The sequence below is a fragment of the Antrostomus carolinensis genome, unplaced genomic scaffold, assembly GCF_000700745.2.
Source record: "Antrostomus carolinensis isolate BGI_N321 unplaced genomic scaffold, ASM70074v2 scaffold19342, whole genome shotgun sequence".
NCBI lineage: Eukaryota > Metazoa > Chordata > Aves > Caprimulgiformes > Caprimulgidae > Antrostomus > Antrostomus carolinensis.
The window spans coordinates 88,358-107,970 of NW_010300393.1; the positions used below are offsets into that span (position 1 = coordinate 88,358).

The window sequence follows — 19,613 nt, forward strand, 5'->3', positions numbered from 1 at the left end:
GGAAAGAGGCATCACTCTCCTGTTAGGACCATCCAGAACCGTACAATGTCCCCTGATATGCAGTGCAGTCACAAAGCTTACAGCTGTTTTGATGGGGACAGGGTTTACCTCCAAGCAGGCACACTGCTTCTCCGATGGTGGCACAGCAGGACCAGTGTGTCATGGGGACAGCAGGAAGGGGAAGAAGGAAAAGGGGGGTGGCCTGGTTGTGAGTGCACTGCCAGGGCCTTGGAGAGAGGATGTGGATGGGAAGTGGCTTTCCTGACCCACGTGGCTTTAGTTGCCTCTTTAATCCCACCACCTCTTAGATAAACAAAGAGCAGTGTGCAAAAATAGTATCACCTCTTCAAGAAACTACCTACTATCACAATAATGTGCTATCCTGTGCATGGGGCAAGGAATGAAAACATGCCCATCAGATCACCTCATGCAGCACAGTGGACCTACCCAGACCCCAAAGTGAAGGGAACAGACCGCATGTAGCTGCACTGCGTGTGTTTCCCTGCTGTGTCCTACTGCTGACTCTGCCTCAGCTGGCTTAGCCTCAGAGACTTACAGTGCCCCCCACCCCTGCCCCCAGCACCCCCTAGAACCTCCTCAGCTGAGGCTGCAGAAAGAATGATGGCCTCAGCTCCTCACCCATGATGACATCCCTGAATGGGCCTGTCCCACACCCAGGGTATTTCCAGCAGGGAATGAAAGAACCGTATCTCTGCAGATGAACAAACCAAAACCCACCTGTGGTCTCTGCAGGTGAAAAAGCAGAATGCGTTGGCTGTGGGGAGGGAACATTCATCTTTAAACATTAGGCCAAATAATGACTGGTGAAACCAGGCCCTGCTCTTTAGAGTCAGTGGCAGAAGTCCCACTCACACGTGCTGAAGGCTGGGCTCTGGGCCAAGTCACGACTTAGATTCAATAAAATAATAAAATACATTTTATTATTGGATGCCTCCTCTAGAATCATAAAAAGTCACTGCATACTTTAGGTTGGAATGGAGCTCTGGAGTGCTTGCATTCAATCTGTTGTCCACAAGCACCCCCAAGTCCTCTGCTGCAAAGCTGCTTTCTAGACAGTCACCCCAGCCTGTATGACTGCAAGGGGCTTTTTCCATCCCATGTGCAGGACTTCCCACTTCTCTTTGCTGAACTGCATGAGCAGTTCCTGACAGCTCATTTTTCCAGCCTGTCAAAGTCTCTCTGATCTGCAGCTCTGCTCTCTACAGCACATCAACCACCCTGCAGCCCAGTTCAGTATCAGGTGCAACCCTGCTGACGGTGCCACTCCATCTGAGCACTCCATCCTATCACCCAGGTCATTAGACAGTATTGGCCCCAGAACTGGCCACTGGGGGTGGCACCTGTAACCAGCTGTCATTTGGACTTTGCATTATTTTTGATCACAACACTTTAAGCCTCATGACTCAGCTAATTTTACACCCACCTTGAAGTCCAACTATCCAAACCATACCCCACTGGTCTGCCTACAAGCACACTACGGGAGACCAGGCCAAACACCTTACAAAAGCCAAAGTCAATGACATCCATGTTCCCTGCTTTGTGCACAGAGCCAGTCATCTCAACAAAGAATATGATCAGGCTGGTCAGGCATGATTTGCTTTTGGAAACTCCACGTTAGCTGCCAACCACCTTCAAAAGGGAACAACACACTCACATGCTTCCAGCCTCTCAGAAAAAGCTGACACCTACTCCTCTCTCAAGGAAGACTTTTTGAAAACTAACAGTTTGTCACTTTGTCAGATTACTTGACACAAACAACCAGAAAGGAGGTAATAGAAATGGAACGATGTATCATAGGTTTATTAGCGAAAAAAGTTATACTTTGAGACCATATATTTGGCACTGTACTGAAGCAAAAGTATGTGAGAACAATTAAAATGTTAAAACCCAAATCACCATGAAAAATAAAATGCTCTTCTAATCACTTTAACTCCAATTTTTGTCCCCATACAATTTACAGTAACTATAGACCTACACTACATGTAAACTGGAATGAGAGTGAAAGATGGACCAGAGATTAGATCTGTCCCCCAGGTATGCTGCTGCTCTCCCAGGCTGTCAGAATGGTGGAGTCTTACTAACATGAGCAAAGGCTGCTAAGATGTTACCATGAAACAGTAAGACCATGGAAGTTACTGAGTAAACCATTAATGCTAGATTGCCCAGAAGGACCACTAAAATCCACATTATTGCAAGCTTCCAAATGCCTGCTAAAAAAAAACCAAACCCATCATTACATCTTTCATCCATGTCAGCTTTTGTTTCCTGAACTGAATGGAAGAGATTTTGGTAGTATTTTAAATGAACTATATCCCAATTTGTCCCCAGGACGGATCAAAGCCAAAGGAGTTTCCTGCTAGTTGACTCTTGTATTGGTGGCTTGGGATTCTTTTGGAGAGGAAATTAAGTTAAAAGCAGTTTCTAATTTGCAAGTTACTCATCCCATGCCTCCTCACAGTGAAGTGAAAGATACTGACAAGGAATAAGTAGCACACCATGTAAGATGAGAATGGATTGTAGAAAAGTTGCACTAAAAGTTTTAAATATTAAAGGGCAGAAGTATAACTCACGCTGATAAACTGCTGAATATGTGTTTTTGCTGGATTATTACAGTGCCACTCTAACAGGGATAGAGGGGTTGACTCCCATTGAACATCCAGTCCAAAGGCTGCCACGGAAGTGGGACACAGGTCTTTGACCCCATGGAAGTGGGACACAGGTCTTTGACCAATAATTCAAATGTTAGATCAACAGTACACACAAGAACATAGTTCTTTCCTTGGTTAATATATTGTGCATAGCAATATATCAAAGAATTAACAGCACCTTTTACATAAAATTTCCAAACATATTTACCTAGTGAACAAGAAAAACTCGGCATCTCTAAGCAGTACTTCTGCAGATGTACAGTACTGTATTTATATAGATATAGATATATATATATATATATATCTCAAAGTGAATTTACACTGTGACCTGGTGATTAGTCCAGCAGTGGTAACCCACAGGGTAAGTCTTCATGAGAATATATTGCCTTTGGTGGGTGGTCAGTTACGTGACACAATTGCATAGGGGAGCCCCGGTGGGCAGCAAAGGACAGTTGAGCATCCCATTAAGCAAGCACAGCATGCTTAGGTCGTTCCTGCAAGATACAAGAAGCTTCCAAATTTTCATGGCTAATACAGTTCTAGTTTTCACAGGTTGTGCACATTGCAACCACCTCTCCATGCCTTAAAGACCCAGAGGAGGAAGGTAGGACACCAAACTTATATCTTGTCCCCGCTTCCAAGAAGAAATTAAGCAGCTAATCCACAAATCCACAGATTTTGGCTGGTAAAGTGGGACCATGCTTGGCTTCATGGGAGTTTCTTGAGCAGCTGGTCTTCACTGCTTTGCCTAATTTCTCTTTTTTTTCTTTTCCAAATCAATTGCTCACAGTCCTCTGGTAGAAATTATTTGAAAAGCATGGTCTGCCTAAGACAGGAAAGCAGACTGCTACCATTTCCCTGGGATGGGCACGCCACACTCATACCAGCCCACGTAGTAGTAGGGTGTTGTGTATCCAATGCGTCCAAATGATACAGGCTCTTGGCGGTACTGGCGATAATACCCTGTTGGGAGAAACACACCCATTTGCATTTCAAAACAAAGACAGAGTAATTTAACAAAAGTAACAGACACAGCAAGTCAATCCCACAGCCCAAATGAAAACTTAGAAGCTGTCTGGTAGGGATTTTTGTCAAAAGGGTATTTGCTAGCCCTGGTATTTGGCTTGGATTTTTCTTTAATGATTTAACTCTGGTCCTTTATATTTCTTGTAGTTTTGATTGGTTTTACTGTTCAAAATCTCTTGAACTATTGTGTAATGCTGTGCTCTGCCAAAGTGCTTCTGCATTTCACTCCAAAGCTTGCAAGTGAGTTTAAATATAGGAAGGACTCTGAGCCAAAACTTACCATCAAATCGTATTATCTCACAGGGCTCAAGAGACTATCAACAAACATCAGCTTTTCACAAAACAAAAAGGTATAATTTCATGCAGTAAATACGGAGTTAAACCCTTTTCCTCCCCTTTTCTTCATCTGTAGAAAGAATGTGACTGCTTAAAGCATTAGGAGAGGTGCAGCATTCTTCTCCGCATAGCTCATGCACTGGAACATGTGAAACACTCACCTCTTGTGCCAATAATATAATTTCTGTGTGCTCTCTATCTCTGTCTCCTAGACCTAGCAATATACATCTGGATTAAACATCCCTCTTTTGAACTGAGAAATGCAGTCCTTCCCAGTGACTTATAAATATCAGTGACTATTTCAGTTTCTTCCTGGTAACACCATAAAAAGAATATCAACAAATAATTTAACATGGAAACCATAAGGCCAACTGAATAATTTAAATCAATAGACTTATTGAGAATATTGGCTGATTTTCATGATTGGGTTCATTTTGTGAAGCAAGTCGTCACCCTCTTGCCTATGTGAGCTGAGCAGTTTAGTCAGAGGAACGACTTCAAGGTGAGAATTTTCACTTGGAGGGAGGTATCTACCAGGCCACAATAAAAGTCCTGCAGTCCAACCTTAAGTCACTAGACATACTCCTACGTGTTTTGCATTGAATGAACCAGTTGAGAAACCATTTGCAAAAGCCATATGTGCAAAGATGTAGCTGGTTCTTTGTGGCACATGGAAGAGATTTTGCACCGCGAGTCAATGATGCAGGCCTTGTAAGTAGGAGAAAGGTTTCACAGACCTATATTTTTTTCTTTCTGTTTTCCCATTTTGTTCCTGTAAATTATTTGCATTATATGCCACTCTCTTTCTGTCACCTCATCACCTACTGCATCAGCAGGACTCCTCAGAATGCTGCCAGTAGCTGTGGACAAAGAGCCCCACTCTGTGCTCCACTCCCTACCCCTTCATCCTATGGATGGGATAACAGGCACCTAGCCAGCATGCCAATCCCCGACTGCCATACCTCTGATGGTGGGCAGGGCTTCAACATACGACTGAGGTCCCGTTCTTCCGTCCAGGTGTGAATCCACAAACTGGCAGTGGTCCTCGCCCCTTCCCCAGCTATCCCCAATGCTGTAGAAGGTGTCTGAAGGGTGATACAGACAGATTATTCGACTCAGTATTGCTTCTGTTTGGGATGTTCTTTACCATCAGGAAAACAGATGTGGAAGACAGCAGGGGAAGTATTACAGTGACAAACACGGTATTACCAATAAACAAACAGTGGCTGGAAAGAGGGAGAATGCTACTTTTGCAGTACGGAATGAGAAATTATGTAAAAGAGAAATGGGTTATGGCTCAGTAAGGAATAGACTTCATTTTGCAAGTCCATGGACACTGCACCAGCAGTGACAGGTGCAGGAAATTTCAACTGGACCAGTCATTTCAATATATCATGACAAAGTAAAAAATGCTCTATATGTCAATACCATTAGTTTGATTACGGTCTCAAAAACTAAAAATTGTGGATCTTTCTCTAATAGACAGAGTGGGTCCTGCATTATTGCATATTCAAACACTGTCCTTAAACTATACCAATGCACTGCAATAAGAGTAACACATTAGCATAATCTTAAAAGCCATTGGGATAATCCTGGTACCCCAGATCAACAATATGGAAAGTTTTCTTCATTATGTCTCAGCAAATACTCATGTATAAGAGTTACTGTTAACTCGTAGGAGTACTGCTCACCCAGTCACTGTAACACCAGTCTTTCCTTCACTGTTCCCCACTTCGATCTGCCCTGGGGCTCTCTAGGGTGAATTGCTCTGTCTGACCATGTGCAGCTCGGGCTCACCTGCCCATGGAGCAAGCTTGGGACTGCCCAGGGAGATGTGTGGGGAGCTGCGCTCTGTTTTCACAGTATCAAGCATATTGCTTTCTCGGGTTACAAACACACACAGGCTTTTCAAGGGAAACTTCCTCCTCTCCTCTGTCTAAAGAGCTCTGCTTGAAAGCCAAAGCCAGGGCATGAGTGTAATGCAAAAGAGATTTCTTTCAGCTACCACATCAGACCTTCTCAAGTGAAGGACTCCCAGACAGCTGTCACACAATTCTTTCACAGACGAGGTGAAGAAACCGAGAAGATGGAGATGACAAGTAATCATATATCAGGAAATTAATCTTGGTGCCTACCTTTCAGGTCATCACTGAGGTAAATCTTGTACCTTAAGGAGTTGCAAAGAACCACTCCTACAAACTTGCGGTACCAAGTTCGTTTCACATACTGCTTGCCACTGCAGTCGGAATAGGTGGGGTCATACTTAAAAGTGAATGGGATCCAGATAGGCTCACCACCTTGGATTAAAAAAAAATTAAAAAAAAAAAATTAATGAGAGACTTGAGCATCTCAGTCTGAGTTTTGCTGAACTTAACATCTGACAATAAGTTTTACAAGAGATGCTGCAGCAGATTAATGCGTGACTTCTATATCCACAAATACAAGTTCAAGAACAAATATTTTAAAAAATAAATAAAAAAGCAAGGAACTTCATTAAATCCCTTCTAGGCAGTAGACAACAATAACTGTTAAAATGGTAAAAAATATGACTGCATGTACTGAGCCATAGTTTTAAGTAAACAAATAGTCTCACTGTTTTTAGTAAGACATCTTCTCTACCTAGTGATACTCGGTTTCTCTTCTAAATAGAGCCTGATCTTAGGTTTGACAGTGACAGTATCTAAATAGTCACTTGCATTTTAACACTAAGTACAAAATTTAACGTTAAAAATGATGCAGTGAGTAAAAGCCTGTGATATGAATTAAAGTCTATTCTTGCTATTTGTTTAAAAAGATCAAATCAGAAACATACTTTTCTGTTTTGTATGCTCACATTACATCAAAACATATGAGGTACCAATAAAAGACACGCGAGACTTTTCCTGAAGAACTCTGTCCAGAGCACTGCTGCAGAGAAGAATGCTTAATTGTATTGCAAAAGTCTAAATATTCCTACTGGCTTGCTTAAATGTTTGCTTTATACTATCCAAGGGAATATACCTTCTTTTGAAATTGCTGTTGTAGCAATGTCCACAGAATTATACAGAAAACTTCCAATGTGATAATTGGTATTTTTTCTTCCTAGCTACAGCACAAAGCCCTGGTTTTGCTGTGCTATTTTGAGGTGGCTTATAAATGAAATTGAAAGTTTTTTCTGTTAGTCATTCTTCCTCCCTGCCACTAGGCACATGGACCAAATCCTGCAAACATTTGCATGTGAGTAGCAATCACTGATCAGCAATCCTCAAAACTCCACTGGTATGGACACAAATGTAACTAGACTGACTCTATGCAATTAGTCACACAATGAAATTATTTCAGGATTTTGGCTGTAGCTTTCTCTTTAGAATAAAGCAGTAAACTATTTATTGAATGCAATTTTACTGCTGTGAATAGCCTGCTTTTGTCTGTCACTTTTGTCCACCTCCAAAAATCCTGAAGGATAAACTTAGCATGTCCTGCAAGAGCTGTGCTGGATGTTCAGAAGCCATACATTTCCACAGGTTCCCAGAGCTCTGCCACCTCTTTTTGGTCTGTCTTATCTCTACTACTGCAGCTACACAAAAATATTTTCTCTTTGTCCAGTCAAAGCAGAAACTACAAGTGCAAAAGCCAACACCTTCCAAAACCTCCTTTCCATAAACAGACCTGCAAAATTACTGACAGTAAAACACCTGAAGGTGACCAGTGACACGGGAATGCCACTGCTCTCCGAGGGCTCCCACACTGACTGCCAGAGACACAGCGTGCTCTGCAATATCTGTGCATCATCAGAGACATCTCAGAGGACAGACTAACAAGCGTAATAAAACAGAAGGGAGGGAGACACTGGACATTGTTTTCATGAACTATGTAGTAAAAAAGCCCCAGAACTAACCATTTGAACTGCTTAAGAGAGCTGACAGAGCGTGATACCCACAAGGTCTTTTTTCCTGTACCTCTTTCAAGAGCATGTGCTCCCTGGGGTTACTCTACTAATGTCCATGGCAGCAAGGTTGGTCCCAGCACCAGGAAATCAGCTCTTCTGGTCAGGGGCTGAACTGGCTTATTTTCAGTTTGGAAATAAATGCAAAGCAAACTCAACAGCTTCATGGCATAACATTCTGGTCAGTAACAAATCCTTGAATTTTTAAATTACTTTAAGGGTGTGATGATCAGTATAGATTAACATAACAGATAGAGACAGCGAAAACTGGTCACATTGTTCAAGCAGTGCTGAGGCAACTGAAGGACATAGATACCAAAGCAATATAGTTTAGAGCTTATTACTAAGCAATTAAAGTTATTGTATCAGGGAAAAGATGGGCCAAAAATCAAGTGCTTAATCTAACATAACGAGATTTCTTTTCAAAGGGGTCCTAAGACAGAAAATGTTTAGTGAATTAGCACAACTAATTATTTCCTGTTCCTGCTTAAAACTGTAACTCAAACTGCCTGTTAATACGCTTCTAACACCAATATTGTAACTGTTTTGCACAGGTTTTACGCACTTCATGAAAGAATAAGACTTACCAGGTGGTCTGACAATGAGGAGGGGATTGTCTAGAAGAATGAAACAAATACAAAAATTAATATTTTGTCCCAAACCTTGTTTTATAATATGAAAGATACAGTGTCACTCAAGAAAATGTCAAGGGCAGAATAACTGCCTTTAGCTACATTATGAATGTGGGATTTACATGTCTCATCAATTTGCAGAGCTAAGGAGCATTTGTTATTCCACTGTTTTTCTCAGCTGATGAAACTTGCTGCAGGATTGTATGTTTATTCTGATACTTCAAAAACTCTACCAAAAATAGTTCCAAAGTTCAAAGCCAGATTTCCACCTCTCAGAAGATCCTCAGAGCAGGAAGACAGTTTCATTGCAGGCTTCTGAATATATAGCTTAAGTTACACCTGCAGGCCTAACTTCCAAAGGGAGATGTAACCTACCTCTTTTATGAAAATCTCAGTCTGAGAGATCCATAATGTTTAGCACAGTTGTTTAGTACTATTCATAAATACGTGAAATATATATTTTTAATTCTTTTTTAATTCTTTTTGCAGAGACTCCCTGGGCAGTGAAGGGAGCACTGTCCACTACCTCAGGAGCTTCTGCTCACTTGAAATACTCTATTTTTTAAATAAAGAAGGATGGAATAGGTGTGGAGTAAGGATAAAAAAAAAACAGCACGATCTAATGCGTGAACTTGTTGGTATTAATTACATTGCAGTTTCTGTCATCTCTTAACTAGGCTGTACTGTGCACAAAATATTATGGTGCTTATCTACCAATGGGGAAGAAGAATTCCAGGGAGTTTTTACAGTTTGATGAAAGAGAACAACAGTTTTCTGGTCTCTGCAGTATCTCACCAGGGGTAAGATGGAACATTTTCAGTAAGATGCTTGATCCCATGACGGCATTTTTCACTGAATATTAGCATCAGCTCAAACCTTCCCATTGCACTAGAAGAGCACTCTGAAGGAGCAATTTCTGTCTCTTCTGACCTACTCTCTCACTGTAACTATATCATCTGGCTTTAGATTCAGCGACTGCTTTTGTACTTGTGCCAGCTGAAAAGCCACCTTTGGACACATGACAAAAGAAATATCAGTGCTGCAAATAAAACTTTAAATTTGGTGGATTTAACCTGTTAAATAAAGCTCACAAGGTAGCTGATTTTGGATGGGAAAAGGAGGCATTCAGACCCATATACTAGCAGCCAGCTAATCTGCAAAACTCCCTGCAAGATACAGCACACTGTATTTGTCCAGTGTTAAATATTATGCTTGAATTTATACTTGACCTTATTACTCCTTTACAAAAATCCTGAATATGTTATGCAGTACCATGTAGTTATCTTGCATTTTTGTCTCCCTTCTGTGAAGACTTACTTCCATCGTTCTTAAGAGCACTACAGGATGAAGCCAAATGACCAAAGGCAGAGACTGTGTAAACTCCATGTTGAATAATTTGCCTTTTATTATTCAGCAGAGTAATTGGCCTCTGGATCATTGACAGAAGAAGAAATGGATAAAAATAGCTTATTTAACATACTATTTTTAGAAGGGAGAGTTGCTTGTGAACACACTATTAGCCCTGTGAAAGAGCAGCATGCTCTGTCAAAAAAGAATGGAGAACTTTGCCCGTCATATGGAAGAATTGTTTCCTATATTTCTTCCAGAGACAACTGCACCCAACTGTTCAGCTGTTCGCAATTAGGAAGCTAATTTACCAAATGTTTGGTCAATCTATCAAAGATATTAAACTTCCCATTGTTTCTGTATTGTTGAACATCAGTAGTCTTTTGTATTTTAGATTCAAATTCCTGTTCCCCTGAAGCTCACTTTAATGTCACTTTTATTTTCATACTATCACTAGGAGTGCATATTATTTTCCTAGCTTTACAGAAAACAAATAATTAACTTAAAAAAATAAATAACCTCAGAGCAGCAAGTTCAGGATAATCACCAGTATTACTCTGCTGGTTTCAGTCATTACCCTGCCACATCTTTTATTAGGAATTCAGTTTTGAGATTAAAATCAAAAGCAACGCATACCAGATTCTGTGATAAATGAGACTGAAGAGCTAACAGGTCCATAACCAAAGGGATTCTTTGCTTGGACTTTAAAATAATACCTGAAACAAAAAGAGAGGGAAAATAAGATTAAAACCTGATTCCACAGCAACTGCTAAATTATAAATAATACAAAAACAAGGTGAGAATCAAACCAGCAGAATTCCACTGGAGTTAGATACTCATCCAGGGTACGAGTTGGCCATTACAGACAAATTTCTCTGTTTTGCAATTGCTCACGTGCATGTTTTTGAATCATTTATTTATACCATTCCCCTTCCAAAAACCACACACAACTATGTTCACTTTAGACAAAACAATCAATAGCAATAGACTAAAAGAAAAAGTTGCAAGGAAATTAAATTCTGATCTCAGGAAGTTTTAAAGTTACTCCTACGAAAGCAGCAGTGTGAACTGCAAACTAAAACTGGATCAGATTTATAAGAGATCAGAAGGTAAGCTTTTGACCTTTCTGTAAAAACTCTAGAAGCATTAAGATCACAATACCTGAGTAATATGAGAAAGCTTCACATGTTGCCTTACTGATTCCCCAAAGTATTTAAATCACATGCTTAACTCGAAGCACATGACTTGCCACTAGAACTCCATTCTTTGCTTGATAGAAGCAAAATTATTCTCACTCTTGGAGAATATGTGTAAGCACATTTTTATTTCAGTTCCAAATACAACGATTTTCAGTTAATGCCTATCCTGACATTTTTTCCTCAGATTAATGTTTTCTCCTTTCCCTTTTTTCTTTGTATCCCATCCAGTAGAAACCAGCTAGAATGGAAGATTACTGTAAAAAGTTCCAGCACAGCATTTTTAAAGTGCCTGAGTGTAGGTTTTCCTTTCTTTCCTGCTTGCTCAATTCCATTCTTGTAAAAAAAAATAATAAAAATTGACCACGCCTCTGTAACATCCACATAGCATTTGGATCTTGATTTAGCCTCTCATCCAAAAGCAAGTATCTCCAAAAGCACCTTATGTGACCCACATAACAGGGCAAGTGCTAACCTTCAGAGAGGGTTGCCACCAAGCACTGGATAACCTCCCATGGCAATGTCCCATCTGAGTAGCAGGCCTGATGCTCCTCAGCTGGTGAAAGTGAACCTGCCCCATGAAAAACATCAGGCTGCTCTTGATAAAGCTCTCCCTACACTGAAACCTGCCAGCGCTTGCTCCGCTTGCACAGTAGACAGCATGGTTCATAGCAAAGGTGGTCTGATGTCCCTGGAAGCTACTGCCACCTGGCACAATTTATGCACCAAGTGTGGACACCATCCACATTAAAAACTTTACTCTCTTTCCTTCCCTTCTGTCCACAAGAAATGACAGTAGCCCTTGCAACATAAAAGTGTAATATGTGGTTAATGCCATGTGAGATTCTCACGCTTTACAGCCTACCAGGCAGCAGGAAAATTCAACATGATCCTGTTGCAGGAACTTTGCCAGTCTGCCACTCAATTTTTACCGCATGAGCTTTCCTGCACCATAAGATGTATCTGTTCCTCAAGGATTTAGACACAGAGCAGGGTCTGGAGGTCACTCCTGAAAGGACCCTCTCTGACCTAAACACCAGAAAAGCACACAAGAAACTATTCGCAATGACAAACCAGAGAGAGCCAGCCCTTTGGCAAAGGTGAATCTATTTTTTTCATTAAAAGGAATGCCTATTTTCCTGCAAAGTGAACTGCTTTGCCTCAAAATCAAACTGATCTCTGCAAAAAGGCCAAAGAGATGTGCAAATAACATCCACTTCTTCAGCAGAAGGGTGGCAGTCCTGTGGCCTGTGAGCACAAGGTTTTGCTGTGAAGCAAGCTGGTTATCTCCAGGGGATGTACCAGGCCATCTTCTTGTCCACTCCATAAAAATTATAGGTGGGTCTTCTAGGCAAGATCAGTGTGGAAGCTACAGGAACTGAAATATTCTGGGCTTCATCCACAGCATGAGCTTCACCTCGTATCTGTGCCAGACCAGGAACACACACATGGTCAGATGCTCTGCAGGACATGTTCCCAACCCTGTTTGGAGGACATGCACCCCTGTCCCTGCTGCATCCCACAGCTGATGCCAGAAACCGATTCTGCTCCTGCTTTCTGCAATCAATTACCCTGTAATTAGTGACTATATGATGCTCACAAAGGACTTGCAGCTTTCTTTTAAAAGACATACATACTATGGCAAAAAGAAGTTAAATTTAGCAAGACTGTGTCTTTTGCTCATTCCTAGCACAGTCCTCTTGCTGGCAGAAATATTTGCCTGTGGTTTTAACTATTGGCCTTGATTCCTTGACTGCAGCTTGTGAGTGTTTAGCATGGCTGGAGAAAGAGGAGAGGGGAGGTGAAAAGTTCCCCACTTCTTGCCACCTGAGCAGAGTACAGCAACCTGAGCAAAACTTTAATCCCCTGAGTTGCCAATGCTCCAATGGAACACCTGCATCCATCCAAACCTCCTTCACCCACCCAAACCTTGTCCATCCGGATCAGGACAGGGGCCAGCAGCGCAAGGCTGACCACAGGGATGGGACACACAGCAGCGATTCCTCATGCTGGCTCCCAAAATGGCTGCAACACAGCACTAATGTGTTAGCCCAGTGCTTGGTGTAACTACTTCAGAAGAGCAGGAGAAAAATGTTTTCCAACCCACATCTTTTCTGTGATGCTTCAAAGCATAGTGAAAACGTCTGTATGGATGTTTGACTTCCCGCTGCTTCCAAAGAGGCATAAGTAGATACCACCTTTGCAACACAGTGGCACCTTCTGAGCAAACCTTTCACTGCACTTAATACATGGGTATTATTGCTAGCTTCAAAACATTCCCATGAGATACATAAGTACAACGATCCACATCCGAAATAGAAGAGACTAGCCCAAGAACCTCGTGCTCAAAATGCATCTATTTAACTGGGGAACAACATGCAGTTTTGTATCTAATGCGTAACACGGGAATGGATCACCTACGCAATCAGGGCAACAGGGCATTCAGGTGTCCTGTTATGTACATAAAAGCCCATCTGGGACACATGACAGTTCAAGTTGCCTGCCTGACTGTCTGGAAAAAGCAGTGATGAAGTTATGAGTACATTTTTCTTCACTAAATTGGAAAATTATTTCCTAAGCCTTTATATATACAAGAAGCCTCTAGTCATGCTAGAAAGAGAGCCAGGTCTCATGACTTGCTGACCTGTTATTTAGACTTAGACGATACTATGATTACTGTATTAAGAACCTCAATAAAATAATGCAGTCAGGATATATTTCGTTCTCAGACATGACAAATAAAAAAGAAATTGCCAAAGCCTTCCTAGATCCAGCCATCTGCCATTTTCATTAGTCAGAATCCTTCAGCTGATGAATTTGCCAGGAAATCTCAAAACAGTATAACTCAACTGTTCATCAGATAAATGCATGAACAACATTTGTAATATGTAAGTTAATTGTGCTTTGATTACATTTTGCTTAGGTAGAACTGCAGTGAATTGTTACCAATAGGCACAGAAGAATCACAACTGCAACAGATGCAATACTGTTTGTTGTACATTTTCAACACAGACAAGAAGAAAGCATTTCCTCCTAAGAATAAACCTCTTCTGAGATTTTATATACTACTTCTGCTGACATTTCAAGAAAGGACATAGTAAACTGCAATGGGGCAATGAATATGTAATATTTTTATTAATTTAGACTGTATGACTAATTGTATCACCATACATGTCAATTCAAGCAAAATGATTTTATGACTTAATTCAAGGTGTCTCCCTTCTGTTGTAATTAAATAGCTGGCACTTGCAACCACAAAGTGAGATAATCACTCAGCATGCTAATTAGGGAGGCAGTTGTTTAAAAAAACCAACCAAAACAAACCAGCCATAAAATCCTTTTTCCAGTCTCTCCGAAGGCATGCCTGGATGGACACCCCAGCTCCATACCCACTCCAGCTTCAGGTTGAGATGGTGGGACGCCAGCCAGTTGTGGGGCACACACTGGCACTGTCCGCACACGTCAAAGGTGGCAGGGCAGGAGCCCGTCCCTGTGACCACACGCCAACTGTGGGGAAGGTGGGATGGCTGCTGCCGAACCTCCAACAGCACTGGGCCAGTGCAAGGGTGGATGTGCAGAGGGTACACACAGGTGTCTGGGAGGGAGAGCCAAATATTGGCCAGGAAAGGTGAGGGGACAAGCTGACGTGCTAGCACCTCACAGACTCAATGCCCAGCACAGTCAGAGGATGCTGGAGAAAGGAGGCTGGGCAGGACAGGCAGGTTTCCTCCCACGAGCATGTGGAGAGGGCAGCATGGGCTGAAACCTTCCTCCTGCAACTGCACCGTCCCTCAGGAGAAAACACATCAATCAGCTGCCTGCAGGTTCACAGGCTAGTGCAAAGTCCAACAAAAATGGCCTAGCACTACATCTGTCATTAATATTGCCAACAAATATTATAATAAGACACCAGAGCAGAGCTGGAAGAGGAGCTTCCTACACAGCTGATATGAGGTAGGTATGTGCCACACAGGCCTACCACTTGCAAAGGACAAGGGTTTCATTGACATCTTACCTCTTCTGTGCTGTCTGCTGATACACAGCAGCCAGCTGTGGATGATGCTACCCGTTGGACATACTGTGGCTTTGCTTTAATGGAGATACAGAAAGAAAACAGAAACTTTTGGTGCATCTGGCCCCCAGAGCCACAAGATCCAGGCTCTGTTTGCAGTTGTGAGCCCTGGGTAAATGTTTGAGAGCCTCCTATGAAATGTTCTGTACAACACTGGAACTGGTAGCAGGCACTGTGGGACCAAAATATCCTTGGAGGGAACAAAAACACTCCAAGTGGACAGGGAAGAAGATTTGATGAGACATGGAGATAGGATGGTAAAGGATGGTGTTTCATGAGACTGTCTAGCCACTCCCATCATGCACTGACACAGCTTTCCTACAAAAAGACAGGAAAAAGTATAACCATGCTCAAGAAGGAGATTAAAATGTTTATGATGAGAATTATAATGTTTGTGACTGCAGAAGACTTGATTTAGTGGTTGAACGGATGCTGTCCAGCCCTTTGCATCAGTCTTCTGTGATGGCTGAGAATTAAGGTTAGGGAAGGGACATTGTCAAGACTGCTGTCTTTAAGATTTAATAAGGTTTAAAGTAATTTTCGTGTTTACATTCACATGTCACAAGGAAGCAGCTCCTGCGCCTGCTGAAGCTGACCAGAGTTTGGTAAAACTTCCACTTCTCAAATGGAGGTTAGACCAGGCCTCAGAAGAAAACTTATGACATGGGTTAAACAGACTTCAGTTTTGTTTGTAAAACCTAAACTTCAAGCAGATGTTTTCCAGGATATGTTGACAGCTTCAAATCTTCTCTGAGGCTGACTTCTGCCAAGATGCCAACCCATTTCTGATATGCTGCACACGCCGCAAGGTTGCACCACCAATAGCCCCTCATGGGACGTCCAACAGTCAATAGCATCTGCATACGGTAAATCTGACTTAATCAGTGATTTCTCACAAAATGCACCAACAATGTAAACATAACATTTTCAGACTAACTTCAGATTTCATGACATATTTTCTTAGTTAGGCATGGGGTCTTTACCAAGTGGTAAGGGAGTTATTTTTAAGACAAAAAATATGCAATCAATTCAGTCTGTGGATTTGGAGAAAGTAAATGAGATTGGCTGATACGCAAAATTTCCCTGTTGCAAATAACCCTTCTTCTCCACCACAGACCCCACATGATGCCTTTATTGCCTCCACAGAGCACACAACAGAGCCAATGGTTTATACCATTCTTCAGTAAAATGCTGAGGAAATCACATGCTTGAAACAAACAGCATTTGCTTTAACCTCCCTACTTTGATACATAACCTTAATATTATAACCTTGCTATTCCTATAAAACTCCTTTCAAATACAGCCAAACTGTGACCTTCTGAAGCACTCAGGGGAGATCTTATCACTCTCTACAACTACCTGAAAGGAGGTTGTAGTGAGGTGGGAGTTGGTCTCTTCTCCCAGGTAACCAGTGTTAGGACGAGCGGTAATGGCCTCAAGTTATGCCAGGGGAGGTTCAGATTGGATATTAGGAAAAATTTATTCTCCAAAAGAGTGGTCAGACATTGGAATAGGCTGTGCAGGAAAGTGATAGTCACCATCCCTGGAGGTGTTCAAGAAAAATGTAGATGTAGCATTCAGGGATATGGTTTAGTGGGCATGGTGGTGATGAGGTGATGGTTGGACTGGATGATCTTAGAGGTCTTCTCCAGCTGTAATGATTCTATTATTCTGTATGTCTCGGCAGATGTATCACGGGTTGGCAGCTCAATTCCCATTAATTCCCCTGCACCAAGCACAGCCAGAACAGTGGCTGCAGGGTTCTTGGAAGCTTTCACTGTAACTGCTCTTTCTGGTGACCTGGAGCCCTTGAGATGTTGGGCATAAGAAGCAGAGAGATACCGCTGGCCTTCAACACTGTCCTTGGGGCCACAGGAGAGGGAGACTTGACTGAAAGACAGTGAAGAGGTGAGGAGCTGGGGCTAGAAGCTGGAAAGGGCAGAGAAGAAAGAGACAGAGGAGCCTGGTCGGGAGAAGATGTGGCATACAGGCAGTGCCTCCCTGGCCTGTGTGGGGGACAGGTTGAGAGAGGGGTAGCAGAGGGGAGGCTACAGAAAACTGGTGAAGGGGAAAAGGGCTGGGGATGTACAGGAGTCTGGGATGTGGAAGCAGGAACTCGGACTACCAGCAGGAGGAGGGAGGTTTAAGGAAAGGATGTCCTCTAGGCACAAGGACGTGGACAAGGCAGAAGAGTCTGCATCCGTTTCTCTCACTATGTAGGAACAGAGTTTAAGAGATCTCATACCTCTTCCATCTTGTTATAGTGGGTGAAACCCACAGATAAACTGTGCCCCACGCCTCCCTCCGTACTCTTCTAACAATGATGTTTTATAACAAGGGCACTAGCAGATGCAGAGCATACAGCTGCAGATCTCTACTGTGCACGTAATACTGCTTTAATGCACCATTCACCACTCTTAAGGACTTGCACTGAGGTCTAGAATATTAATCTTCAGAATAGCTTGCCTTTTTTTATCTCTTGGAGATGTCAGAAAAAGCCTCATGAAGTGTGTGACTGAGAGCGCTGTAGACAAAAAAGGAGAGGATAAGATGGCACAAAGAGTTTTTTTAACTCTTTGGGTGTCCTGTGTGTGCTTACCCTTCCACTCCATACAGCTTTTGCTTGCTAATTTCCCGGGTCTTTGACACTGCAGGTGTCCACTGGCGGACATGTCCCTGGTGCACTTGCCTAAGGAGCTGCTGCTGAAGTTGCTCTGGTGCTGGCTCTCCCAAAGAGAGGCCGTGTCCCCAGAACTCTTTGGTTGGAGGGAAATCTCCAGGGAGGAAATGGGGGAGCAGCACCTGCTTCTTAATACATACTGTGATTTCTTGGTGCCTGGATGTTTCAGGGCCAGCAGTAGCAGCTGCAGGGGAAAGGTGTGTGTGAGTCTACACTAAAGTCAGGGCTGTGAGGACAAGCACTGTAAAGTGGACAGAAAAATATGCCTGGTCATATTTGAGACTCAAATGCTACACTGCACTAACTTTTCATAATTTATTTATTTTCTCTTATTTTGTTATTTAATCTATTATGATTTTAGATGAAGGCCATGCTCAAACAATTCTTCTCTGTGTTCTACATTGAGGTTCTCATTTACCTGCTCTTAACCCATAGAACCTTCCTTTTGTCTGTAAATCATCTTGAAAAGAAAAGATAGTTTAGGTGACATCATTTCTCTCTTCTGTGTTGCCCTGGCACAAACTCTATGTGTTTGTCCTAGGAGTGGATGCTCTGATCTGTAGCTCACCATGAAGTGAGGCATACTAGTCCCAGCCCACAATCCCAGGGCATCTCCCACATTACTAAATACATGAGCAACACCTGCCACCAGTATCTAAGGGACTGTAGGCATCTGCATGTGAAGAACAATCATCTAGTCCAAGGCAGCACCAAAAGTATTTCAGACTCAGAATTTGAGAGAAAAGTATCAGAGCCACTGAGCATCTTTCAAAAGAAGTAATTTTAATGTAGTCCTTTTGTAGTTGTTTACTTCCCACCCAATTGCCATAAATTCTTCCAATATGGACCTGATGATCCTTGTGGGTCCCTTCCAATTCACAACATTCTATGATTCTATGAGTATGCAAAGCATGCATTCTTCTTCTGCCATTTCAGTGAGATTTTTTGCAAGATACAGTCCTGAAGCTCCTGCCAAACTGACTTCTGAGCAACTGCCACAGCCTCATTATATATCACCAAACTTTCCCTTCTGGCAAAACTAACATGAGCAGATAGTGAAAACAGACCAGAGAGTGGCACCTCTCCCCACCAGCCCTTAGGTATCAAATCTTGGCCATGCCAGTATGTGGAAATGGTCACATCACACCAAGGGTATACTTTTGTGCACTCTTAGTAAAAAAATTTAAATGATTCAGTTATGCATAAGACTAGAAAATGCATTTTTAATATAAGATTTCTTTTTCTGTTACTGCGTTTTTATATACACAAACATATATGCATGTACACACAGTCATCTGCTCCTGGGTTCATATGGTAAATGCATCATGTAGTAGCTGTGCGGCTTACAAACAATTTGCAGTCAAACAGAGTGAGTAAAATGTAGATCAGACAGACATTTATACTAAAGCCAAGAAAAATGATTGACAATTCTCAAAATATGCTTTACTTCCCTAACAGAACTGAAAAAGAATGGATCAAGTCCTTACCGTGTGTTGGGCTTCAGGTTCTCAATTGGCAAGTGAGTAGTCCCTGCAGTCCTGGTTGCCCACTTATTCTTTAAAAAGTCATCATAGGATGCACTGTAAACCAGATAGCCTGTAAACAGCAAAGACAAATAGCTGTGAAGGTCCCAAACAAATCTCAAACAGATTATATCCCAAGTCTTAGGTGTTGTGGTAGATTTTATGGGTTAAAAGGATTGGAAGCATCTTTGAATACAAAAGTGATCT

The 19,613-nt window shown here is 42.1% G+C and overlaps 1 protein-coding gene across 1 annotated transcript in view; it reads right to left on the minus strand.

Annotated features, from left to right (window-relative positions):
• Positions 1 to 3,516: 3,516 nt before the first annotated feature.
• Positions 3,517 to 19,613, minus strand: part of FNDC1 (fibronectin type III domain containing 1) — a 43,617-nt gene continuing 27,520 nt past the window's right edge. Inside the window, exons 14-19 of the mRNA XM_029083793.1 lie at positions 19,371 to 19,479; positions 10,572 to 10,651; positions 8,544 to 8,573; positions 6,167 to 6,328; positions 4,994 to 5,116; positions 3,517 to 3,632 (exon numbers count right to left, since the gene is read on the minus strand). Coding sequence (XP_028939626.1) covers positions 3,517 to 3,632; positions 4,994 to 5,116; positions 6,167 to 6,328; positions 8,544 to 8,573; positions 10,572 to 10,651; positions 19,371 to 19,479 — 620 coding nt within the window. The remainder of the gene's footprint in view (positions 3,633 to 4,993; positions 5,117 to 6,166; positions 6,329 to 8,543; positions 8,574 to 10,571; positions 10,652 to 19,370; positions 19,480 to 19,613) is intronic.